Source organism: Hippocampus guttulatus, chromosome 3 (genome assembly GCF_054856545.1).
Source record: "Hippocampus guttulatus isolate MCC_2025c chromosome 3, RoL_Hgut_1.0, whole genome shotgun sequence".
NCBI lineage: Eukaryota > Metazoa > Chordata > Actinopteri > Syngnathiformes > Syngnathidae > Hippocampus > Hippocampus guttulatus.
In genome coordinates, this window is record NC_141263.1 from 4,932,772 (window position 1) to 4,960,359 (window position 27,588).

Below are 27,588 nucleotides of genomic sequence, written 5' to 3' on the forward strand. Positions count from 1 at the left end.
TTTACTACAGTATCAGCGCGGCTGCCAGCTGCCAATCGCTACGTCGATAGGTTAGACCTTACAATCGTGAAGCTTCTATGATCGAACATGGCAGATAACGCCCAAGTAGTCGACATCTTGATACCGTCCCCCCTCCCACCCCCTCATCCGCTCATCGTGTTTACTTGAGGTAGTGAAAGCTCACGTTCTGGAAGTTTGCCCCATTCCAAAATGGTCTCGTTTTGGCAGGCAAAACGATAACACTGGTTGCTCGGTTGCCTATTTGAAACACGAGAGCAGCTGGGGAGATGACTCACACACGCACACACACACAATGGTCCAAACAAACAAACCTTTGGTCCAATTGTGTCTCCCCACTAAAAATCTTAAGGTTGACTCGGCCAACGAAATACAGTCACATCAGAATGAAAAACAGTTCACTCAGAGTGCTACTAATCTATTTCGATGTAGCCTGTTGCTGTTCTGCTGCCTATAATGATTAATTTAAAATAGTGCAAACTCATGCAAAAAAATGTTAATATCCTGAGAGAGGGCACAAAGAGCAATGGATAAGACAAAAACATTAGTGGAACGGTGTTCCTATGTGTTTACAGTCAACAAATTGTTTTTTCCCCCAAACTAACAAACTGAACTGGTCATCTCACAATACATCTCAATAATCATCTACAATGTTGTACATTTCAGAATGAACCTGAGCCGTAGCTTAATGTAGGCGCGAAATGCAGGATGCGAGAGGCTTGAGACATTGAATCATATCATTTCTCATATCCTCATCAAAAATGAGGCTAAACTTGAGATAAGTCCTATTTTCTCACGTCCTTTCAAATTTACACTGTGCCCTTAACTAGTGGCCAAAAATGAAATTACACTCCTCCAAAAAAATAAAGAACTGGGAGGGAAAAAGCTAAATGGAACCCGCAACCTGTGATGGAGAGGGCAGTACTGTACCGTAAATAAAATAAATTTTAAAAATTAACAATTACCAGTGTGGATATGCATTTCATGGACGGCATGGATTTTTCCGCCTAAAGTGATTTCCCTTATTTTTGCAATAATGAGCATGTTTAACTGATCCTATGAGCATCTGGTTTGGTATACTGGATGGCTACTCGGAATTCTCCTCAAAATGACTCGATCGTAAGCTCCAGTGCAAAAGAACCGCTTGGCAATGAGTGACTGTGCAGACCTCCACACAGGAATACTTTGATAGGATCTTTAGGGTGCAGTGTATATTAACACACACACACAAAAACATTACTAACAAGACATACAAATGGTTCTTTGTTTTTTTTTTCTCCTCTACACCCCTCGAGATCGACTTGGGACCAGTCCGCGATCTACCGGTCGATCGTGATCGACATAATGGGCACCCCTGGTAAAGACTGAAAAATTTTTTTTTAAATATCACCTAGTCACAACGAGAACATGCAAACTTGGCACAGGAAGGACTAAGATGAAATTTTAATCTAGAACCTCAGAACTGTGTGGCAATTTGGTGATCAGCGCAGTGATCGTAGTGCACAGGAAATGTGTGGTGACTTCTTTGAGCTCTCGTCCATATTCTAGCAGTAACATTTTGGACTATCCATCCATCCATTTTCCGAACCGCTTAATGCTCACTAGGCTCGCGGGGGGAGCTGCAGCCTATCGCAGCCGTCATCGGGCAGTAGGCGGGGGACACCCTGAACCGGTTGCCAGCCAATCGCAGGGCACACAGAGACGAACAACCATGCGCGCACACACACACACACACACCTAGGGACAATTTAATGTGTTCAATCAGCCTGCCATGCATGTTTTTGGAACGTGGGAGGAAACCGGAGCACCCGGAGAAAACCCACGCAGGCCCGGGGAGAACATGCAAACTCCACACAGGGAGGCCGGAGCTGGAATCGAACCCGGTACCTCTGCACTGTGAAGTCGACGTGCTAACCACTGGACTACCGGGCCGCCACATTTTTGGACTAAATGGACACCAATGATCGGCGTGTTGTTCAAGTTGAAGAAAGTGAAAAAAAAAATCCAGCTTCAGGTCACAAAAGCATGAATTTATTTTCCTTCAGCAGCCGTTGTCTCCAAAAAACAGCAACAAAGACACTATCCTTAACTTTTGTAGGATGCTCAAGTTAAAGGATAAGATCATCTTTGCTCCTGAAGACAGGTGCAAAACCTTTTTCAGTTTTGCGGTGTGGAAAACGGGATAACAAGTTGTCACTGAAGTTCTCTCAATGTTTTAACCCAAGTTATTTTCAAGGTTTTAATCAAACTTATTTGATACACTCAAATCAGGAGAGGGATAAACATACAGTATAAGAACCATGAACCCCAGATGTTGTCCGTGTGTTACTCCGATACTCCTCCACACTTTGTAAACGGGATAAAAAAGGAGAAGTACTGTACTTCAACGGCAATAAGCATTAACGAGTGTAATAAAATGACAAGCCTATGACGTGTGTCTATTTACTTTCAGGAGTGGAGTTGTGTTTATTACCATATTTGCAACTGACAGACTCAGTTGCTGTTTACACATTTCAGTGACTGAGGCTCGTCATTCTTGTTATTGAGGAGTTTCTATTTGCAAAGCACACTAATTAGTTTTCCTCTGCCTGACTGCCACGTCAGTCATTTGCTTCCCACAGCCTCACGATTTTGGTGAGAGACATTGTAAGCATTTTCTGGTTGCCAAACACCTCATGAGAGTAACTTAAACAATAGTTGAATAAACGTATTCTTGACTTCTTTCTATGATTTCAGTCATAATGGCCCTACAAGGGAAATGGTAACTAAAATGTGGCCCGCGGCAAAAATGAGTTTGACACCCCTGTTGTACAGTATGTGCCTTGGGATTGACTGGTAGCCAGTTCAGGGAATAGTTGGGAGAGGTTGGAGCTCACCAATGACCCTGAATTGAATAAGTGGTGTCGAAAATGCATGCAAATAGTTCACAAGTTGGAAAATGAGTCTGCAGATCAAAACAATTACCGTATTGATAGTTTTGTCTTGCCGGCTTATTTGTCGTTATGACATCCTGTTTCAGTTAGTCATCCAAATCAGGAGTGGATAACCTACTACAGTCGAACATGTTTTCAACATACCCCATTTACAACGTTCACATTTCAAAAGTCCCGGTTTCACGCAATTCATTTTCCATTTGCCAATTTTGCCGACAGCAAACACGCTTGTAATGTGCACTTCCTTATAACGACCCGATTTCTCCCCACAAAAGGCCTTTGTTACAATGAAGCGTGGAAAGCTAATTGCCACCGCGTTCTTGCTTATGACTCAGCACATTGTTATACTTCCGGATGCACGGCATGTTCATGAGCAAATGGTCTGAAAACGTGTGTTGTAAACCGAAGCAAATCTCACTGTCTGTGAAGGCTGAAATACTCTCTCACTTTCGAAAGGGAGTCTCCCAGACGAAGCTCAGCCGAGACTACGAATCGGGAGTCAACGATTTCCACAATCATTCACAATGGCAACAAAATCATCAGAAGGCACTTTTCATTTGCCAATTGAATATTTTCAGAGAAGAAATAGGAATGCTATACGGTTGTTTGTTGCGTCTATTATAAAACCATTTTTTTTGTCATCCTGTAAATTTGTAATTGACATGTTTATACTGTATTACATATTCATGTTTTTGCATCTTTAATATTCATACTGTATTATACAGTACAGTACATCGTGGTTGGCAGCCATTTTATTGGAGATGGTTACAACTAACCACCGTTATAACATAAAGATTCATGATGTCTCTAGAGGTACTTTGTAACAAGTTTCTACTGTACCGTTAGCTGTGTTTTGGTTTATTTTATTTTAATTACATTTACTTTGGTTTCATGTTTTGCCAGATTTGTCCCGTGTCCCATAGTCCTGTCTTGCCTTGGTGGTTAAGGTATCGTTTCCACTTGTTCTGATCACTTTCCTGTGCAGGGCCGGTCCTACACAATGTGGTGCCCTTAGTGAGATTTTTATATGCCACCCCCACTTCATCGACAATTTAGATATGCTGACAAAAGAAGTTTGCTTTTTAACATTGCCGTTAAATCGCAGGTATCAAGCTCAAGGCCGGGGGACCAGATCTGGCCCGCCATGCATTTTATGAGGCCCGTGAAAGCAAACCATGCATGACAACGTCCAGGATCCTAGCTACAACCCATCTGCGGCAATGCACTGGCTAAAATGGGTGATCAACAACATTGGTCTCATTTAAAAAGTGTTAATACTTTCATGCTTTTTGTTCTGCTGATGTTCGATATGGACTGTTAACAAATGCAGTATTTTATATGTATAAATATAAAATACATAATATATATTTTATATTATATAAATTTGACAGCTGGGCCGGGTCTTGTGCTGACAAATTTCAAAAGTCCCTGAGCCAAAAAGTTTGCCCACCCCTGGTGTACATGGATGTGAATAATATCTCACAGTATGTGGATTGAATTTAGCTGACATTACTTACTGTAGTTATTTTATTGTCGACGCTGATGTACTCTCGGCCCGTCTTTTGTGGATCTTCTGATTAAGGACAGCGCTGGAATTAACGTGCTTTCTGTGGAGTGAATTCCACAAATGAATACCAATTGAGGTCAATTGGTATTCATTTCATTTCTACTGTGTTTTGTGAAGTCGTCATGTATTTATGTTTAATATAAAATTTCCCTTGTTTTTTACGAGTGTTGTCTTGTTTTCTTTGCTTCTGCCACTCTCAGTGTCGACATCATTGGCTCCCATGAATCGAACCTCGTATCACTTTGACTGGTCCAAAGAGTAACGTGTTTGTCGGCAAGCCCCCTCGCTGCCCATATTTAAAACTTGCCTCAATACTCTTTTGTATTCTTTGGCATTTGACTCAGCATGACTCAGACTTGATCTTGGTTTTACTCTTTTGTGCTTTCTAAGGTCGTCGTTATTAATTTCTTGTTTTATTGTTGTATATATGATATTTGCTCCATGTACAGCACAGCGATGGCTGTTGTGAAGTGTTCTATAAATACAGTTGAGTTGAGTTGTCCATTCTCGAGTGTTTCATATAGACGTCGTCCTTGATACACTAAGAAGTTTGTGCACAAAGTGCAAATCTGCTCTGAGGTAAAACCTGTACAACAAAAGCATTGCCTCTTTCAGTACATGAAGCTGTCACCAGAGAATTGAATCGACCGGGGGAGCAAGGGCTCATTGAGAAAATTCACCGGGGATGAGAGTGATGAAAAAAATCAGAAAATCAGCCGGGGGTCTGGGGGCCAGAAGCCTCCAGTGGGGTCCAGGGGCAACGCCCCCGGAACCTAATGGGTTTTAGAGATTTTAAAGCCTTAAAACCATTAATTTTATCAACAAAATGTTACAATTTTTGTTGAAATGCCATTCCCTATTTGCTTACAAAATTGGCACTTTATACTAAACATGCTCAAGATGAAGTGTATTCAATGTACACACTACTTGAAACTTTCACAGAAAAAAACCCCAAGATTGTTTTCTTTCAAGTGAAAATTTGACATATGCCTTTGTGCAATTTTGCTTCTGCATTCCTGGTGAGCACCAACATGTAACTTCAAATTTGCTGCTCAAAATCAAAACGAAAAAAGGAAACACATTCCCTGCCATATTTAAGATTTGTTCATTACTTGTATTCATTAAATGTTGTGTAAATGTGATAAAAAGCTGTTGATTCTTACCTCATATAGTGATAGTGAAGTCCCAAACTGTTTACTATCTATGGGTTATGAATGCATTTTCCGTATAGAATGACATCGTCACACAGAGCTTTACCAGCGACATCGCGCTTTTTCACGAAATCCGACACAAGCACAGGCAATGGTTCCTCTTTGCTGGTTCCTACTGGGGACACCGTCAGCTTTCTATCCAACCAGTCCCATTGAAACTTGTTTTTCAGATCCGCATCTATCTGATGCACGTTAGCTTCGTCACGAGTCTCGATAACATTCGGCATTTGTTTAATACAGACTACATACACGAGTAATTTCAATACAAAACCATTCAGAATTTGCGGGAAAGGGGTTTAGGAAGGCGAACATGGATTGGTTGTGATTCTGCATTTGCCAAAAACAGCGACCAATCACAACAAGTAAGACATTGGTTTTAGCCCAGATACGAAGTAACGACAAACTAACGCTTCGCGAGAAAAAACGGTATTCAAAATGGATGCTTGCAAACCTTATTTGTAAACATTACGAGTCCGAAGACAGTCTGCCGAAGACAAGTAAGTCCGGCAGCCCAGAAATAACACCAGACCCTACCCCCCCCCCCCCCTCACTAAAATTTCAAACGGATTTGGAACAATATAAAAAAGGTCCATTTTGACTGGAAAAAAGCGGAAAAATCTCATCCCTGATTCACTCATCTGAGTGGGTGTCCCCCATTGTTGTGACTAAAATGACAAACTGGGGAATCCACACGCGTGTGGATATGAGGGAACCTGACAAGGCGGTGGTGCCCTTACCGCTGATTGCAAGACCTGCTGTCAGAGCTGCGTGGTTCCAAGATATAATCCACCCTGGATCTGAAAAGTGTCAAACATCAGTTCGATCTGCACCAAGAAAGTAGCGGACCGACTGCTTTCATCACACATGTTGTTAACCTGCATGTTTTATGCCGCATTCAGGAGGCAGGTTTGAAACGTAACATGGAAAAATACCTGTTGCGCTTGACTTTCTGGGTTTCAGTCGATCACCTGACGGCTTGGAGCGTAACGACTCCCATGTCACAGCAATACTAGGTGCCCCCCACACCTGCCAATGTAGCTTCTTTACGTTCCTGGGCCTATTCAAGATGGTGCTGTAATTGGCAGTCGTCCAGTCTGCTTTGGTGTGGCTGGCATGATGACTGGTGCAGTTGAGGATGGCGAGAGAGGAGCATCAGCGCAGAGCGCGGGTTTGTATTTGGAACTCACAGGCGCTTGAAATTGAAGCGGATCTAAATGGGAGGGCTGGAGCCTATCCCAGCTGTTTTCAGCCAGTAGGCGGGGGACACCCTGAACTGGTTGCCAGCCAATCGCAGGGCACACAGAGACGAACAACCATCCACGCTCACACTCACACCTAGGAACAATTTGGAGTGTTCAATCAGCCTGCCATGCATGTTTTTGGAATGTGGGAGGAAACCGGAGTACCCGGAGAAAACCCAGCCAGGCCTGGGGACAATGTGCAAACTCCACACAGGAAAGCCAGAGCCGGGATCGAAACCACGACCTCTGCACTGTGAGGTTGACGTGCTAAACACTGGATCAACGCCCTAGAAGTGAACCAATCTTTTTTTTTTTCTTTTTCGTCAATGGACACTACAGTTAATTGTTTACTTTCAAACTTAGCTTGTAGTAGACATGTGGGACGTCATGCATGTTTTGCGCATGACCTCTCTGATCCACTGGTGAAATGACTCTTTGACTCTCTCCTCTTTCATCAATAACTGCTTCAAACAACAAGGTATGCACGACTGTATGACTGTCCATGTTTTATGTTGTGTTCTATTGCATTATTTTTCTTATTTTATGTTAAATATTCTGGAAAATGCTTTGTTACAGCTGCAGCTGTTGTGAAAGCGCCATATAAATGTCAAGTCGACAATGCTACTCAAAACAATTAATTCACAGAAGATTATTGTCAGTAGCCTCCGTCCCAAGCAGATGCGCAAGGATGAACGCATCGCATACATGTCCGATTTACGAACCATTTCCAATTACCGGTAAGTTGGAATGTTGTGTGTACCGGTACCTGATGGAGAATAGACAAACACAATGTTATCATGTTTGAAAGTTCATTTTGTTACATGCTTGATTGACCTCAAACGGGTGTGTTCATACAGCTTGTACACAATGGAGCGCAGAGAATCAGGTGTCAATTTGAGGTGAATAGACCCCCAGGCGCCTGTCAACTGACTACATCTCAGAAAGGAAGATTCAACTTCGGTGAATAGACCCAGAGGCGCCTGTTAACTGACAACTTGGAAAGGGAGATTTAACTCTGGGCGATAGGGAGTACTTGGTACGCTCCATCATGAAAAGAGGTCACGAAACCAGGAGACAGATGTATCAGTTCATGGAAAGGCCACTCATTAAAATATCCATGTTTCTGTTGGTTTATGGATGTTGGTGCTTGTACCAAGGGAATGCCTTGGCCTTCAGGGGTCCACTGCGGGACGACCCGTTGGGGCCATCCAGGGGTGTGGTATGTAAATGAAGAAGGGAGCGTTTCTCTGATATATCACTTGTAATTTGCATACACAATCAATAAAAAGCTGGCAGAGGCTGCAGAGGTCGAGTGTCTGCAGAGTTGGAGAAGCGAACACAGAGTGGCTTCATAGAAAACTCCTGCCGGCAGTGAAAGACAATCTGTTCCTGCGTTGAGCCTCTGTTCAACTGTCCGAGCGAACATCTCTGACAGTACCCTTGCAGGGGCAGCGGCTACGACAGTGGACACCTTATCATGTTCGATTAGATTACAGGTTGCATGAAAGGGTTAAACATAAATAAAAACAAAACAATGCTTTGCAAATCATGTTCATCCAATCCAATACATTGCAAAGACAAGATATTTTCAAACTGATCAACTTGATTGTTTTTAGCAAATAACCATGAACTGAATTTTACGGCTGCAATATGTTCCAAAAACGCTGGAACAGGTGGCAAGTAAGGCTGAGGAGTATGAAAGGAGCTTCCCTGAATTGCTCAATCATGCACAAGCAAACACGGAGCGAGATTCACCTCATCGTGAACAAATGCGTGAGAAAATAGTCAAAATGTTTAAGAACTATCTTCTTCAATGTACAGTTGCAAGGAATTTAGGGATTTCATCATCTATGATCCATATCATCAAAAGGTGTCAGAGACTCTGGATAATTCACTGCATGTCAGAGGCCAGGCGGAAAGCCTCCATTAAATGCCGTGACCTTCGGTCCATCGGGCGGCACTGCATGAAATACCAACGTCAATGTGTAAATGATGTAATTGTAAGTTGTACAGGAGTATACTGTTATTTAATGTTTCAAATATGTTAATTTAATGAACATAGTTTACTGTTCTGTACTTTTTTTGCTGTAATTAAGATAAAAAAAAGCTGTCTGTCCGAATCGCCAAAACAAATGAGGGAACCGCTGCAAATACAGATTGTACTGCATTTTGTAATGCATTTCCGCGTGCTCAAGGATGCACACAGTCGCTGATGCAATCTGTTTGCTTTTTAATCAACAAAATGAGAACAAATAGGACATTCACAGAAGAACTTAAAAAAAATCTTGATTGAACAAGCCGAATTACAAATCACAGTAAACAAAAGGAACAAGTTATTAATACATGTGCAGAATAAAGAGAGATAAACAAAAAGAAGAGCCAGGGGATTTTAAACAAAAACAAAGAACATAAAGCCAGAGTCTTAACTGCTTTCTTCTTTTTGGAATCCATCATAGAATTCAAGTATTGTTTGGTTTCTGCTTCAAAGATTAAGAAAAAAAAAAGGTTTTGAATGACTACATTTAGATTTGTGGATATGGAATTTTGATGGCGTATTTATTAAATTTATAATAAAGACTTATTTAGTTGTTTTTTAAAAATCATCGTTATTGAAGAAGTCAAACAGTATATTTTTCCAGTAAAGAGTGATGTCAGAGTCAACATAATAAGTAATAAATCGGGATATACAGTATGTTTCTAAAATGTGTTGGCATATAGGGTGTACAACGTTTCAGGGGACATTCCACAAAACAAACTATCAACACAGATGTCTTTCTTGAACCTAAGAAGACAATGCTTGGTAGCATAGTACCTGTGTATAATTTTAAAAGAGATTTCCATTCCTTTATCAGTCAGAAGATATTTGTATGGAAGAGACCAGATGTTTTGCCCTTGTAAATTATGAACAAAACCAGACCTTCACACAAAAGAGCTGCTCAAGACTCTTTCTTCCACTCTCACTGACATCATCCACACCTAACTGCCTCCGCCCTCACACGCACGGATAATGATACGTATGCCAATACTTTGCGGGGCTGTTCGGACACAGCCTGAGCCTCGTGGTGGTTCGAGATTTCTCCATTATAGAGGGAGGTTTTCCTTGTCTCCGTTGCCTTGAGCTTGTTCAATTAGGGTGGGTTCAGTGCCTTGAACTTCTGTTGAGCTTTTGATGCTGTCTAAATAAATTTTGATTGACCTGCTGTAAATAGAATTGTTACTCTACTATTAATAATCGTGTCATTTAGAACACATTAAAAGTATTATTACAATAATCGTTTTAACATTTAGGGAAAAAAACATTTTTAACAATAAGGCACATCCAAAGATGATGCTGTTAAACAATTTTTTTCTTGAAAAGGAAAACTCTATCATATGATTGCTCATCATCTGTGAACGAAAATTATGCTATCACAATTGCTATTTTCAAACTATAGTGATGTTTATCGACATTTGAACCGGAATACAGTGGTGTTACGCTTCCGGGGTCAGACGTCATCACGCAGAGGCATGTGACGTCATATGTTCCAACGCCACCGCCGCTTCCTGGCCGGTCCAAGGCTTGCGTCTCAGGCCCGCTTCTACCCGGACCGTTACTCGCCTTGTTTCTGCTCTCTCCTGCTCCCGAACCAGTCGGCTCCCCGGTGCCAAGAGTCTGCGGTCGTCATGTGCAAGTGAACGGCGGGGAAGAATGGAAAACCTTTCGCACCGCTGATTGGCTCTTTGGTTGGATGTAGTTTGTGGAGGAAATGATGGTGAGATCATTTGTTTGTAGGGTCTGAAGAATCAATATTGAACTGATTTTAAATGAGTTTGTATCGCATATTAAATTCAAAATATGTTTTTTTCCCAATTAATTACGTGTATTATGTTTCTGGGAGTGATCAGATTTTTGCGGAATATTTTCTCTGGAGAATTTACTCGGCAGCAGCGGTGGGATGGAACGAAGTACACATACTTAGTTACTGTACCTAAGTAGATCTTTTATGTATCTATACATTACATGAGTATTTATTCATCAGACAACTTTTTCCTGTTACTTTCTACATTTGAAAACATAGATATGTTTTGATATGTTTAGATATGTTCGATTCATTACTTTGTCAAAGAAGTAAATATAGTCAGGTAAAGGCAACGTTGGGTTGATCTATTGACTCATTAAGATCTTGGGGAGTTGGAGGATGGAAAAAAATACCTTCGGCAGTAGGAGGAATGTCAACCAATGAGTATTAACGACAAATTGAAAGAACATTTGAAGTTGCAAGATATTCCCCATCGCTGACCTATTTTAAGAGAATTGTGAGTGGCAGCTGATGATTCTTGGCAAATGTGCTGTCTTTTGCCAGCCTAAAAATCACCACCTTCCGGCATTCACAATTAATGTCCCAACCGAAAAAGCACATAAATGTACCGTTATTTTTTTCAGTTGTGACAATGAAATATTTAGATTTTTTTTATTATTATAATTTTGATTATTATTATTTTTTTCTTATTAAGTTTACACCTTATTGAGTTTACAACCTTAGTAAAGCCAAAGGAACATGTTTGAACAAAAATCTAAATAAAAAAAAATAAGACTGGGAGTTTTTAAAATCCTCAGGAATCATTTGCCTGTGTTTAGAGTTAACTCGTTAATTCAGATGATTAGGTAAATAGCCCCTTTAGAGTATTTTTTCATGATATGCATATTTTTGAGATAGGAATTTTCATGAGCTGTATGCCAAAATGATTAGTATTAAAACAATCAAAGATCTGAAATATTTCAGTTGGTGTGCAATAAATCTAAAATATATGAAAGTTTAATTTTTATCATTACATTATGGAAAATAATGAACTTCATCACAATATGCACATTTTTTGAGAAGGATCTGTGTTTATACACACTATATTTACACACACATACACAAACACACGCACACACACAAAGGCATACATACAGTATACACACACTGTATATATGGGCAGGCTGTGCAAACTGCTTGCTTTTTCATGCTTTCCACTTGATCACTTGGGTGCTACTTGTTCAACTGATTCAAGAAGTGTCTTGTATTGCCTTGTTTGTGATGACATATCATGCACAACAGTGTCCTCCCCCATGTCGCTCTGGAGATACCGCTAGGTGAGGAACTTCCCTTGTCAAAATAGCTTCCTCTTCGGAAGTCATGGATGCCCCTCAGCTGCGCGTATAGCAATTTTTTTGGTCAGTTTGTTACAATTACTTTCTGTTTACTGCTTCTTCTTTCATTTATTGGTGGATTCTGTTTATTTCAACTTGCAAAGCAATGTTAGAAGGGGGACTCCGACTGGCGAGAGTCACACACATTTCCGCCACGTCAGAAAATTTGCTCACAGCTCGCAGGCGCCCCGGTCCCAAATGGGCAGAGGTCCCGGTACTGGTCCACAGGGACTCCTGCTCTAAATTGTCCATAGGCGTGATTGTGAGTGGAAATGGTTGTTTGTCTGTGTGCCCTGTGAATGGCTGGCAACCAGTTCATGGTATACCACGCCTACTGCCTGGGATAGGCTCTAGCATGCCCGTGAGCCTAAGCGACTTGGATAATGGTTGATTGGATGGATGAATGGATCAACTTCCTCCATATTAGCCCTGAGCATTTGCATGACCTCTTAGTTAGTCATGAGTTTGTTACATTAACACCGTGGAAATATTTAATTCAGTTTGCATTGCTTGTTTGAAAAAAATCTGTTTTGGGGATCTGAACAATTTGTACAAACGTCGTATTTGTCTCATCTGCTGTGTGTGTAATATGGTCGTCTGCGCTGCGAATTCATGGTGCGTTCATGGGCATCATGGAAAAATATGAAATGTTAAAAAAATAACTTTTTTTAATGACAAGACAAGTTTGCTGTAGGACATATGGAACAAGTTGAGAAAGTGTAGGGGATGACACAGACTTCATCCTCTCATTAATAACTAGAGGTTTAAAATTATCGAGTTAATTGCGAATAATTAATTACAGTCATATTTAGCGGATTTTTTAAAATCGCGTTAATCTAAATTTTAATTGCTAACTTTATGGTTTCTGTAGGTGGGTTGCCTTTTGATAATATTCTTTTTATGTTCTGGCTTCCTGTGTTCGAGTTGTTGAGGGTGGGGAAACAATGGTCAGTCACAGCCTGAAGCAGACATTGATTGGCTGCCATTATGTTGGGCTTGTTTAGCCGAAGCTGATAGGCTCCCATTGGAGTTGGCGGGCTGAGTAAGCAGCGGTGAGGAGTGGAGAGGTGAAAATGGAGGAGCATGTGAGAGTTCTTGGCACAATGAATAAAAAATTTACATTCCAAAAATGCCCTGACGACACTATTGATAAAGGTAGAGTGTTGTGCCTAATTTGTAAGAAGGAGTTTGCTTACCACCAAAGCAGCTCAAATTTAGCCTCCCTGATCAATGCAAAGCACCCAGTCGTGAGTGCAGCCACAGCTAACGTTAGCACAGAAAGCGTTATAGCAATATAGCGAGCGAGCCATACATAGCGAAGCTCTTCGGCAAACTAAACTCCAAAACACCCCACATACGAGACATAGTTGCTGTGTCCTCTGTAGACTACTAGAAGTGATTGATGTTTATTTTAGCACTTTATTATGTCATGATGAACAGTGTTATTTCTGAAGTGCTAATTTACATCACCGGGATTTAAGGGTTTGTTTTATTTATTGTTTATTATCTGAAGCAAGTTCAGTGTTGAGTACTTGAATTGCTCAGAAAATTGTTCTTACTGTTTTTGATATGTTAACCTAAGCACTTTTTAAGGACCTGATCTTCTATTTTATTTTTATTTTGTAATTCTTTGGAGATTTACAAAAACAGACAAAACAGTGATATTCCCCCTTGTGATGAAATGAAAGGTTTCAGGTAGGACTTTCACTAGTCTCAAATACAGCAGAAAGTAAATGGCTAGGACTGCATCTGTCCAAGTCTGCTGAAAAACAAAATACTTCATAATGCCACTTTTTTGATCTTTTGATCTGCCTCAATAATGTAATGAATTTAAAATGAAAATGGGGGGTTTCTTAGTAATTTTTAAATGAGATTAAAATATAGATTAATTAGATCAATTAATTACAGTCCATAATTAATTAATCTAACAATTTTTAATCACTTGACAGCACTATTAATATCTCCCACTTTCACACCAAAAATGCATGAATATGAATCTCAATGTTGTGTCTGCCTTAGCCCAAGTGAGGCAAAGCTGGTGGCTGTGGTGATGGTGTTGGACTCAGGTGAAGTCTTCATGGATCATGTCGAGGATGAGCACTCTGAAGGCAGCAGGGACCTGTTGGAGCTGGACAAGTCCAAAGCCGTCAAAGCAGGCAGCAGTGCTAAAACGATGCTGAGACCTCAGGCTGGAAGGCAGAATGTTTCCAAGCAGGCGAAGGCGCCCACAAACGGGTTCCTGGCTCAGAATGACACTGACCAGGTGGCAGAGAGAAAGTTGGTCCTAAAAGCGGGTGCCAAGCCCAGGCCTCCTCTCCGTCGCCCTCTCAGCCTTGACATGACACCTCAGCGTCTGCAAAGATCTAAGGAGCAGATGACAGACAGGCAGCTTATGCAACCACCTTGGCGCAGCGGGTCAGCCGCCCCGTCGCCCCCTGCTCGCTGCCTGACTAGCCTCGGCCTGGCTTCCAGTGGCTGGATGCGACGCAGTGAGAGCACATGCTCAGTCAACCAATCCGCAGGCCTGCGAGCTAAAAAAGGGCAATTGCGACCTGCCACCTCCCTACCACACATCGCTAAAGGCACGGGAAGCAGCACAATGTCGCCCTCCTCCAAGCCGTGTCTGCTTGTAGCTCTCAGGCCTCTGAACCTTGAGCAGGAGAAGCAAAAGTTCTTCCAGTCCGACTACAAGTATGAGCCCCAGTTTGAGTATGCCCAGCCAGAGCCGAAGTCCGTGCTAGACAAGTACAGCGAGGGGTCTGGCCTCTTTCTTGAGCAGGTATGTCACAGTCTTCGAAAAAAAAAAAAAAAAAAAGAACACTAACTAAAAGTTGCTATCAGTCAATCATTACAGTTCACTTCGGGCTCTTTATTTGTGACTCCAGGCTGTTGGAATCATGGAGTGTGTGCTGAAGAAGTTTGGCTCCTATGAAACCTTTGAGGAGGTCACAGGTGGAACTGTGCTTCCTAAGAGTCAGGTGTGGGCCATTGTGAGGAAATATTTACAAAAGGAAGGCTGCGTGGGTGAGGTAAGTGCAAAGCTCCCTTACAGTATGTCGCAACCCTTTCCCAAGCACAAGATAAGCTGCCTTTTACAGAAATACTTCACATATGCATGCCATTTCCAGCAGCAAGAAAACATTTCATCTATTTAATTTGCTATCTTCATTATTATTCACATTATGTAATAACATTTAAAAATGAAAATAATAAAGTGGAACGCCATATTCGTTAAGCACATCACTAGATAACCTTCCGTGTATCAAATAGGGCTGTAATATGTCCTCGACTTATTCGAATACCTCACTTCAAAAAATGCTTGAGGCAATTTTTCTGCCTTGAGTACCTGCATATATGTACAGTTGGGTAAGAAGCCACCCTCAAAGTAAACCTTACCTTACCAAAGAATATATGAACATAAATGCCTTGGTATGCTTTTATTTTGAAGTTGAAGTTAATATTAAAGCCATATACAATATGGTGGATGGGCTGACATATCGCTTCGGCCCGTTTCAATAATTGTCAGCTACAGAAATGACAAGAAAAATAACCTGTATCTTCATTTTATATTTCCAAAGAGTTTGTGGCTCAGGTTAATAATCTTGTATAAAAGGGTTCAGATGGCTCTTTAGTTGCCGACACTCATGTAATACAATATGTCCGTCATCACTTGCCGTATAGCGGCGCACCATGACAGTCTTGACCTGTTATGACGGAATCTAAACTTTCCTAATGCACGAAAACTGCAGTCAGTGGTCACCAAAATTTAGGTTGACATCTTTTCTTATGCTCACATCAACCTATGAAAATATTTGACTCATCGCCCAGGTATTGTGTTTTCCTCTTCATAGAGGCGCACACAACAAAGCTTTTGTCACTTCATGAGAGAAACGCATTGTCCATAAAATACAAAAAAACATGACATGTCTTGCCACGTTACACCACAGCCAACTTTCTTTACTGGCTGAATTGTTTACAACTGCATTACGCTGCCAACACAACCACTGTCGCTCACCACACTGATTGGCGAGGTGTAAACATTTTTGGACGGAGGAGGAGTGCTGCTCCTCTTGTCTGCTTGAAGCAAAGTGAAGTCACTCCCTCCACGCATGAGACATGAGGCGAACCGTGATTATTTCACACTCTGTCTGAAGTAGTGAATTGGCAGATTACACACGCAAGAGAGGCTGGGCGTGTTTCTGTCATTCGTTACTGAAATGGGTGTCCGTAGGTACATGCGGATTATTAAAGGGATGGACGAAAACCCACTTCCGTCCTAGTTTAATCCTCCGTCCCCAAAATGGGTGTCCGTTCATGACAGACAAACAGACGGACGGGCAGGTCCGTCCCAAGACCAGAATGCCCATGTCTGTAAATCAGTATCAGCGCCCCCCTCAATAAGTGCTTTTCCAATAGATTGAGCGCGTAGCTTGATTCAGATCATTTTTTAAACAATGTGAAATTGTTTTTTGTGGGAGTTTTCCCTTCTGCGTTGCGCACAGAGCAACTTTTCATGACTTGTATGTCTGATTGCACTCTTGGAGGAGATCATAATGATGTGTGTGTGTTGTGTTGCCTCTAGGTTGTGGTACGTCTCTCCGACGAGTTGCTTTCTCAGGCAGTCATGATGGTAGAGAGCTGTCGTCCCACTCTGACCATCAACCTGGCTGGAGCCCGTCAGCACTGGCTGGAGGGGATGCTGAGACACGAAATAGGTGAGCCTTCACAAGCGCTCTCCTGATTGGATGATGCATCCACCCATCCATCCATTTTCTGATCCGCTTTGTCCTCACAAGTGATTAGACGATGAAACAGCAAAAGCTTGCGACCAAAATGTTGCATATACAGTACTGGATAATGTATGGCGTCGGGCATGTTTCAAATGATGAATTTGATCCCAATCATTCTTTGTTCTTGTTCACGTCTTCTTCCAACTGACATTTTTTGCTATATTTCAGTCCAAGGTGGGATTGAACTCATTGTGCGGCGTGCAAGCACGCCTTGCGTTCTTGAAAAACAACTGGAACCAAGATAACACGAATAATAATTATTTATCGACTCTACATTCCTTGTATAACTCTTTAACTTGGTTCCATTGTTAAACAAACATTATACATTGAAAAATAATTGTTAGATTCAAAAAAAATGATTGTAAAATAAAATCAGATGTTATCATTTACTATTATAAACAACGGAACAAAAGTAGCAAAAAATTGGTACCGTTGAGGGCCACTATTTATTGCCACATACAGAGAATTGGAACAGAGGCGATTGCTCTAAGACTGCAAGGGAAGCTCAGCTTCCCCTAAAATGTCAAAAAGTAAGCGATCAAATATATGTGTGTGCGTACAATTGTGTGGACATGTCATTGACTAAATATGCGCTACAACACGCTCAACTTTTGTTTCAAATCAGCTTTTTATTACTGGTTACGACCCGACCCTCTTCTCATTCATTCCCGCAGCTTCACTATGCTTTAAACTGTGTGGACAGTGAGCGTCGACCGCGTGGACGCTGGGCGTCTTGAGAGTTCAGTGTAGGTTGTCCCAATGCATTGAAACGAGACGAGTCATTGGATAAATGCTGGTTTTGTCCCGCCCATCGGACACTCGGCGTCTCTGGGAATCTATGGACAGTGGGCGTTTATCGGCTGGCCCGGACGCTCAGCTTTTCTGCATGATGATTGGATGGTCTGTCTGAGGTGGAATCTATTTTTGATTGACAGCGAAATGAGCCATTCACCGATCTTTTGGTGTAGGCATCCATGGAGACTTCTTCTAATCATTTTAGCGACGCTCTCTTTGTTGAAAACGACTAGCGACAAATTCATCTTTTATTTCTGGTGGGCTTTATTGTAGTTGCTTGTGTTCACAGACTGACTTATATCACCACAGTTTCCGCGAGCATAATTCACGTACAAAATAAACGGACACATTTTATGATGTAGGCTGAAATTGAGGTTCCCCTCCTAGACAGACCAGCATCCACCACTGAATTGGAACAGAACTGGTTTAAATGTGAAAGGTACAGAATGTTTGCTGCTATACACAGTGTGAATAAAAGAAAGAAATATCTGTTGATAAAGGAAAAAGTAGCTAAGCCGAAAGGCGAAGGTTTCGATTTACCAGTTGATCTCTGTTCCTATCTTCACCTAAAGTCACGAGCTGTGGGAATGGATATGAGTGGCAGAAATGAGTTTCCTCCAATGGGTGTCCGGGCTCTCCCCTACAGAGTCGTCACAGAATTGAGACGCTTTTCCTCTTCATTGAGAGGAGGCAGATGAGGTGGCTCGGGCATCTGCTTCGAGTGCCTCCTATTACGCCTCCGTAGTGATTGTTCCAGGCATATCCCACCGGCAGATACTTTTGAGACGATATCATCTGGCTGGCTTGGGAACACCTTCCCCCAGAAGAGTTGGAAGAATTGGCTTGGGACAGAGAATTCATCTACCACTAGATGGCATCATCTTTTTGCGTGTAGCAAAACCGTTATTTGATGTGTGCTCGTCTAATTGCTGTTTGTATTGCAGAGCAATCTATTTGGTTTAAAATGTAACCTCATTCGGTTATCAATGTTTGTACCTCCTCAGGCACACATTATCTGCGAGGGGTCAACAACAGTTTTCAGCCATGGGCCACGGCAGAAGGCAGAAAGCAGTTTGGCCTCAAGCCAGCTAACCCCACTGAGGAGGGGCTGGCCAGCCTGCACAGTGTGTTGCTACGGAAGCAGCCATACCTGTGGCGTGCGGCTCTTCTTTATTACACAGTTTTCCATGCTGGGAGCATGAGCTTCAGCCAGCTTTTCAGTCACGTTGCACGCTTTGTACAGCATCCAGACGTCCGCTGGGAATACTGCCTGCGTGCCAAGAGAGGACAGACGGACACGTCGCAACCCGGTGAATCCACGCAAATGCGCGCACACGTGCAAACACACTCACACGTGCGCACGCACGCACACACACACACACACGCACACACAAAAGGGCGCGGTGCAAACAAACTAATTCCCTCTTTTACTCTGAAGTTGGAACATTTGTTTAAATAAAAAAATATGATTTGCAAATCGAGGTCTATCTATCCACTCCAAAGATGAGATAATTGCTGTTCAAACTGATAAACTTTATTGTTTAATCATTAACTTTGAATTTTATGGCTAGGACCTTCCAAAGAGCTGGGGCAGGGTCATGTTTACCACTGTGTTCTCACCTTTTAACAATTTATAAACATTTGGGAACTTAGGACACTAACTGTTAAAGCTTTGCAGATGGAATTCTTTCCCATTCTTGCTCAATATACAGCTTCAACTGTTTACCAGTTCGCAGTCTCCGTATTTTACTCTTCATAATATGGCACCCATTTTTAATGGGAGATAGGTCTGGACTGCAGGCAAGCATAGTACTCGTATTCTTTGACTAAGAAGCCAAAATGTGGTTCGAAATTGTCCATTAAAAAAGACATTGCTTCGATGGCAGCATATGTTTCTCCAAAACCCACATATACCTTTCAGCGTGGTGCCCTCACAGATGTGGAAGTTACTCATGCAGTCGGCACTAAGACAGCCCCATACCATCACAGATGCTAGCTTTTGAACATTGCGTTCATAACAGTCCGGATATATAGTTTCCTCTTTGGCCCGAAGGACACAACGTCCACAATTTCTAAACACAATTTGAAATGGGGACTCGTCAGACCACAGAACATTTTTCCAACCTGCCATTAGTCCATCTTAAATGAGCTCGGGCCCAGAGAAGTCAGCATCTTTTCTGGGTGTTTTTGTTAAATGATGTGCTGAGTCGAACTTACAGATGTAGTGCCAAACTGTCTTTACACACAGTGGGTTTCTGAAGTGTTCCTGAACCCACGTGGTGATATCCTGTACACGTTAATGTTGGTTTTTGATGTAGTACCGCCTGAGGGATCAAAGGTCACGGGCTTTCACTGTTGGTTTTTGGCCTTGACGCTTACATGCAGTCATTTCTCCAGAGTCTCTGAACTTTTGGATGATATATTGTTCATAAACTCTATTTTCTCACGCAGCTGTTCAAACAGAGGTGGACCTCGCCCCATCTTTGCTTGTGAATGACTGAGCAAGATCCTTTTATACCCAATCATGGCATGCACCTGTTCCAAGTTAGCCTGTTCATCTATGGGATGTTCCAAACAGGTGTTCGATGAGCATTCCTCAACTTTCTCAGTCTTTTTTCGACACGTGTCCCAGTTTATTTGCAGCCATAAGACTCCATAAAGTTAATGATTATTTGCTAAAAACAATAAGTTGTATCAGTGGGAACTTGAACTGTGTTCCATTAAATATACGGTAGATTGAATATGATTTGCAAATCACTGTATTCTGTTTGTATTTATGTTTAACACAACATTCCGTGAACAAGTGCCCGGTGTCCAGTGGTTAGCGCGCCGACCTCACAGTGCAGAGGTACCAGGTTCAATTCCAGCTCCGGCCTCCCTGTGTGGAGTTTGCATGTTCTCCCCGGGCCTGCGAGGGTTTTCTCCGGATACTCTGGTTTCATCCCACATTCCAAAAACATGCATGACAGGCTGATTGAACACTCAAAACTGTCCCGCAGTGTGAATGTGGATGGTTGTGTGCCCTGCGATTGGCTGGCAACCGGTTCAGGGTGTCCCCCGCCTACTTCCCGAAGACAGCTGGGATAAGCTCCAACAACCCCCCCACCTCCGCAACCCCTGTGAGGATAAGCGGATCGGAAAATGGACGGTTGTGTGTGTGTGTGTGTGTGTGTGTGTATTCGTGTGTGTCTATTGACTGACCTTTTTGCTCTGAAATTGCAGCCTTTCCGATTTAAAAATTCCATTCTACTCCATTGCAATGTCAATTTGAATTCTAGCAATTGTTCAGCCCTCGTGTTCACACTGAAGAAATCAAAACATTACACACACTATCAAAATATGTTCCCATTGCTTTGCTCATATTGTGAACTGACTAATAAAGTAATGCTAAATTTGCGAATAAGTAAGAACTTTTCACCAGTCGTGGGTGCGCCAGTAAATATCATTGGTCCGTCATTCGTCATTCGCCAACGGCCGGCCTGCCAGTGAGTCCTCATCAATCCGTCATCATTTCAGGCCGGCCCAATTCATCAGTCCGTCACACCGTCATCACTATTTTAACCACTCTTCCACCATCGATAAATTAGAATTTGTCACCGTTATTTTAGGCGCATCATTAAAAACTGTTTACAGGGGTTAACGGCACAAAATTTCATTCATTTAGAAACAGTTCGGACCACTTTACACACACACACACACACACCCACATACACACAATATATTATGGTTCCGGAAGAATCCGGAACAGAACCTGATCCCACAAATGCAGACTGAGATAGGATTGAGTACAAAAAATAGTTTTATTAAAGAATAAAACACAAGACAAAGTACAATGTAAAACGCCGGTGACCAGGAACCAGGATCAGAACGAGATGAACTTGCCAAGGTAGCAATAACACAAAATCTCTTGTTGCGAAAAGGACAAGGAAGAGCCAATTACAGAAAAGCACAAAGATTTACAAAAGGAGCAAAAATTAGCAGAACAAGGACTTACCAAATACGAGCCGATGAGCACCAACGTGGAAGCTTGAGAAAAATCAAGCACTCGGTACGAGTCGTGAGCAAGGCAGAATTAGCTGACAACAGGCGACAACTTGGCGGTCATTTTAACAGGCGAAATCTGATGACATGGTGAGACACGGGTGCGAATCTGGAGGAGAAGCCTTCCGATCCGACCTGCTGGAGACAAACAGAACAAAACCAAGACAACTACTGCTTCTCCTCGTCAAGCTACCCCTTGTAGCTGGAGTAGCCTCACGGGGACATGTTCCCCTTGAGGAAGAGCAGCCTCTGGAAGTTGGCACTGGACAGTACAGCCCTTGTCAGCCTGAGGATTTTGCCAGCTGTAGAGAACATCCTCACCACGTCAACCACAAGTCTACCCATGCCTCACTGCTCTCCTTGGGGTAGAGGGCCCAAGAGACTGCTTCCCGCTCGGGCCTCCAGTCCTGGATGCTGGTCCTCAGGCACCACCGAAGCCGAGAGCTCTCAACAACCTTTAATGAAGGCTATGACGCATATGACGTAGCGCAGTCGCACAGAGATTTCTCTCGTGTGGACGATGTGCCGCAACACAATTTGCCAAAAGTCGTTTTTGATTTTCAGGTTAGTGACGCTTCGAGTAGTGGCTTGAAATCGCTTCCGTCTGCACTTCGTCAGAGTCCGCAGTGACAAACTGACGGTGTTTCCGTCTGTACTGATGCGCTGCCCACCACTGGCAAATACAGTAATCAAGTGTTTGTACTTTCCACTACTGGTTGCAGCGTATAAGGCGTAATCACTATCTTTACATAGATACACAAAATATGTAAAAAAAAAAAATTATTTATTCAACTCAAATCAAGTTAGCTCGTCAATAATTTGTAGCTCTTCTAAGGCCTTGATCTTGATGTAGCCTGGATGCCGTGTGTTGCTTTTGCAGGCTGCTTCAGTAAAGACCAGGTTTATTTGGACGGGATCCTGCGAATACTTCGGCATCGAAAGAATATTGACTTCAAGATGCTGACTTCCCTAGGAAAGGTCTGTGTCAGTACCTTGACGCACGCATCCACACGTCACAATTTCACTTGTCATTTCTCTTGGAAATCTCTCTCTCCCTCACACAGAAAACGCTTTTTAAAATGTTTTAATTGCTTTACCTTGCTAATGAGACAGGCATGAAAACAGCATGGGACAAACAAGTTCACGGAACCAAAACCAATAACACACCAAACAAAGGTCTGGCTGCGGCGGATAGAGTTATGCTTGGTGAGCTGGAAGTTTGGGGAATTTGTTTGCGAGGGAGAAGAACGGAACGAGAGAAAAATTAATACATAAAATAATGCATTGAGGAATAAACTGGATGGACTGCATGGATGGGGACCAAGTTATATTGTAATGGGTCATAGTGTGTTTTGATTAGTCAATTGCTTCGACCAGGCCTCATTTCAAGTTTTAGATTTCTTGTGTTGAAATATTTTTCACAAGGCTAACAGTTTTTCTGACGCTGAAATGCCGTGAGAGCTGCCACCTCTTCCTGGTTTGACGTGTCTTAAAAAAATGCGTCTTGGGCCGGCAACCTTTTTAAGTCAAAATGATGCTCCCCATAGCTTAATTTTTTAATTTATTTATTTTTAAGTGATCGTGCAAATATATTCTTTGTTGGTTTGGTTGCGTCTAGGTGTCCTATGAAGATGTGGAGAAACTGCGGAACTTGGCAGTGATCAACAACGCCAGGATCCCACATTTCATGCAAGACCAGGAGCGGTACCTTCAACATCTGGATCACATCGTCGCAGTGAACAAAGTGGATGATTCAACATTGCAGCAACTGCTTCCCGCACCACCTGAAGATGGGGGAGGAGGCGCTTGAGGTCTTGACGGTCATTGCGGGTGCCTGACGAGCACTTAAGCGATTCCATTTTAGCAAAGCTCTGAGCATGTTTTTTAAAACTTGAATGATACAAGTAAAAAGGATGTACGCACTAGCAACTCTTGCCACACTCACCTTTGTTCATTGCATCTCCACCAGACAGACATTTGCTTTAAACATTATTTTATACACATATATGTACAGTATATATTGTTTTGTTCTTTGCCTGAGAGCATTTTTAATAATGCAAAAGGATACCAATTTAAAATCCTAGCAGGTCATGAATCTTTGAAATCAAGTACCAGTGGCCTCAAGAAGGATTTACTTACAGTATCAATGTTGTTTGTCGTTTGTCTTCACATGTTTTTTTTTGTATTCTTATCAAAAAGATTCTGTGGCATGAGTTCGACACTGTAGGACAACTGGAGATGAGAGGATTTGTGTCATTTTTACAAAGTGAGATCAACAACAACGGAAGAAAAACGCCCTGAAAGAGATTACCCATCCTCTACCACTTATCTGGCATCGGCTCGCAGGGACAACGGCTTAAACAGGAAACCCCAGATTTCCCGAATCACTTGATCCAGCTCTTCCAGGTGGAAGCCAGAGGCATTCCCAGGAGACATAGCTTCTCCAGTTTGTCCTGGGTCATCCCTATGGGCTCCCAGTGGGACGTGCCTGGAATAGCGAAACCAAAGGGGTGTCCGGCAGGCATCGTGATGCGATGCCAGAGCCACCTCATCTGGCTCCTCTTGACGCAGAGGAGCGGCGGCTCTACCCTGAGCCCCTACCTGGTGGCCGAGCGTCTGACACCAAGGAGGAAACTCATTTCTGCCGCTTATATACCTTTACGTCACGATCCATGACTCCTGATCATAGGTGAGGGTAAGAACGTAGATCTTGGCCTTTCGCTTTCGTAATGAAAGGCTGTCTGTTGCGAGCTCTCCATTTCTTCTGTGCTGAGGGTCAGCATCCATGACTGGAAGCTCCACTGGGAAGCACTCTCCTGGCCCCTCTTGGGTCGACTTGCTCTTCAAGTACAACACCGTCCACTGCCATGGGGAGGATGTTCTCCAAAGCCAGTGACATCCTTAGGCCGAAGAGGGCCGCCCTGAGCAGCACCAATTTCCAGAAGCTGGTGTTCCCCAAGGGCAAGGGCAACACGTCATTGTTGGGGTAACCTCAGTTTTGGGAAAGAGTAGCAGGAATATTCTAAGATCTTTTTTGGGCGGGGGCGAGGGGTGTATAACGTGTTCCAAACTGAGTGGAAATGAATAAAATTACTCTTCCCCTTGTAATCAGTTTTATACTCATGGTCCTAAAATAGCGGTGATGGCAGTGTGGTGAAAATAACCATGACCAACTGCGCTGGCCTCAAATGATGAGGGACAGATGATGGACTGGTGGGCCTGCCACTGGTGAATGACAAATGATGGACCAGCGAAATTTAAGGATGCGCTCATCGCTAACAATAAGAATAAAAATATGTCATGCAGCCAGTGGGGCTGTAAGTGGGCGAGATGAGTAATGGCAATTCTAAAGGCCCGTGACTCACAATTCGCCCTGGAAAATATTTTCAATCTGCAACACTGAAGCGGGGCCCCCCAAATACTCAGGCAGCACCCCTCTGCAAGTAACAAGAGGCACAGGACACCGGTCCTCAAACACGCTGCCACCAATAAGGATGCTGCTATCTTATCTTTTTCCTTTCTGAATTCTGATTGTAATTTCCCCATTGCGGGACAAATAACGGATATCTTATCTTATCTTATCTTATCTTAACACGTCATCATTCACGCTCTCATGTATCTTGTGTGCATACATCAAACGAGAGCGTTCAAATTTCGAAGTGATTTTTGTTTTAAATCAGCGGCCGGTGCTCCATCAATAGTGGCTGAGTGAACAAGGCATTCTCATTTGCCATGCCATGATGGCTTTACTCCTGCGCTAGCTGGTCATGTGTTCGTCCTGCTTTCTACTCTTCGTAACACTTTGAATTTTATATATGTCTCAAGCCACTTGATGTTTGATTCAATCAATCCTTGGTTAATGTCTGGCAGGTAAACCAGGACACGACAACCAGGTTCGGGATGGTATGACGGCCAGATCTGCTCTACAGTAAACTGTGCCGAGAGCAGGTTCATTTCCATGTTTGACAAACAGACATGTTTTTTTGTTTGTTTGTTTGTTTTTTAAACTCCATCAACCTTTAACACACACTCATCAACATCAACATGGCAAGACAAACGAATGTCCTATTTATTTAAAAAAAAAACGAGAATTTCCCTGCACTTCTTTTAAACTCCTAAATGAGCTAACGTACTGTATGTTGCATGTGTTCTTTACAACACAGTTAACCCATACTTCACAGCAAAAATTTGAAAACTTGGGGCCTTTTGTGTGGTGTTTACTTCTGCTGTTTTCCTTTGCATATGTTCACTCCAGCTACTTCCGCCATCATCTCAAAAAGGAATTAGAGAGAGACACTGAAAAGAATGAAAAAAAAAACAGCAAGGACATGAAAAAAGCAATCCTGTTTTCGAGAACAGGTCGAAATGTTAAAACAGCTGCTTAGCTTGTCCATAAGTGTTCATGTGAAGGTATTGTTGGCCTTTAAGTGCCAGTCCTGTGATTGAAAGGTGACACTCGACAGGACAACAGATGGATTGATGAACTATATCTTATTGTGTGCGCGCGCGTGTGTACATGTACATACAATGGCGTATGAAAGTATTGAGCCTCCTTGAGTTTACCTTTTGCCACATTTCAGGTTTCAAACATAAAGATATAAAATGGGATTTTTTTTTTTTTGTGAAGAATCAAAACCAAGTGGGACACAATCGTGAAGTGGAACGAAATTCAAAGCGCTTTTTTTTTTTAAACTGAAAAGTGAGGCGTGAGATATTATTCACCCCCTTTACTGTAAGTGCAGCCAACTCACTCCGGAAGTTCCCCGAGGATTTCTGACTGATCAAATATTGACTTAAAATAAATAAATAAAAAGAATGACAATGATAGAATGTACCTGTGTGTAATAAATCTCAGTATGATTGCACCTGATCTGTGATAATCTCAGAGGTCGGTTTCAAGTGCGAATAGCAACATGAAGACCAAAGACCAGGCAGGTCTGAGATCCTGTTGTGGACAAGCTGAAAGCAGGATTAAGATATAAAAGAATTTGACACGCTTGAACATCTTGCAGAGCACTGTTCAAGCAATTATATTGATACGCAAAGAATCTGAGACCCCAGCAAACTTGCAAAGACCCGGCCGTCCCCCTAAACCAGGGGTGTCAAACTCATTTTTGTTGTGGGCCACATTTTAGTGTTCCCTTCGAGAGCCGTTATTACTGAAACCAAATAAAAACAGTCAATAATAATGGTTTATTCAGCTCTTGTTTGTTAATGTAATGAGGGGTTTGGTCACAAGAAAATGCTTACAATATGTGAATGAATTTTACATTTTGGTAGAAATGTTAGCAAGCATCATGGAAGTTGACATGTTTGATTTGCTTTCGCGGGCCACATAAAATGATGTGGCGGACCAGATCTGGCCCCCAAGGCCTTGGGTTTGACACCCACGCTCTAAACTTTCAGCCCAAACAAAGTGAGCACTGAACAGAGATGAGGCCAAGAGGCCCACGATCACTCTGAATGAACTGCGGAGATCCACAGCGGAGGTTGGTGAATCTGTCCATAGAAGAAAAATTCATTCGCATACTGCACAAAAATTTGGCCTTAATAAAAAGAAAAATCCATTTCTCAAAGAAATCCAGATAAGTCCCGTTTGAAGTTTGCCATAAGTAACCTGGGAGATGCACCAAAAGTGCAATGTGCTCTGGCCAGATGAAACAAAACGTAACTTTTCGGGCTGAATGCAAAATATGATGTTTGGTATAAAAATATCAGTGCACATCACCCGAAGAGAGAGAGAGAAAAAAAATATGGCCTTCACAGTCCCCAGACTTACCGACCAGGAGGAGCAAAAAGTATGCCTCCACCTGCTCTGC

At 42.4% G+C, this 27,588-nt stretch overlaps 1 protein-coding gene across 1 annotated transcript; it reads left to right on the forward strand.

The window, feature by feature from the left end:
* The first annotated feature begins 10,510 nt into the window (after positions 1-10,510).
* On the forward strand, positions 10,511-27,167 carry kiaa0895l. The gene is made up of 7 exons (XM_086107785.1): positions 10,511-10,722; positions 14,163-14,922; positions 15,029-15,172; positions 16,726-16,858; positions 18,733-19,038; positions 22,650-22,747; positions 23,388-27,167. Exons 2-7 carry the CDS (start codon positions 14,194-14,196, stop codon positions 23,577-23,579), a joined length of 1,602 nt encoding a protein of 533 aa, XP_085963911.1. The 5' UTR covers positions 10,511-10,722; positions 14,163-14,193; the 3' UTR covers positions 23,580-27,167.
* The last annotated feature ends 421 nt before the right edge of the window (positions 27,168-27,588 follow it).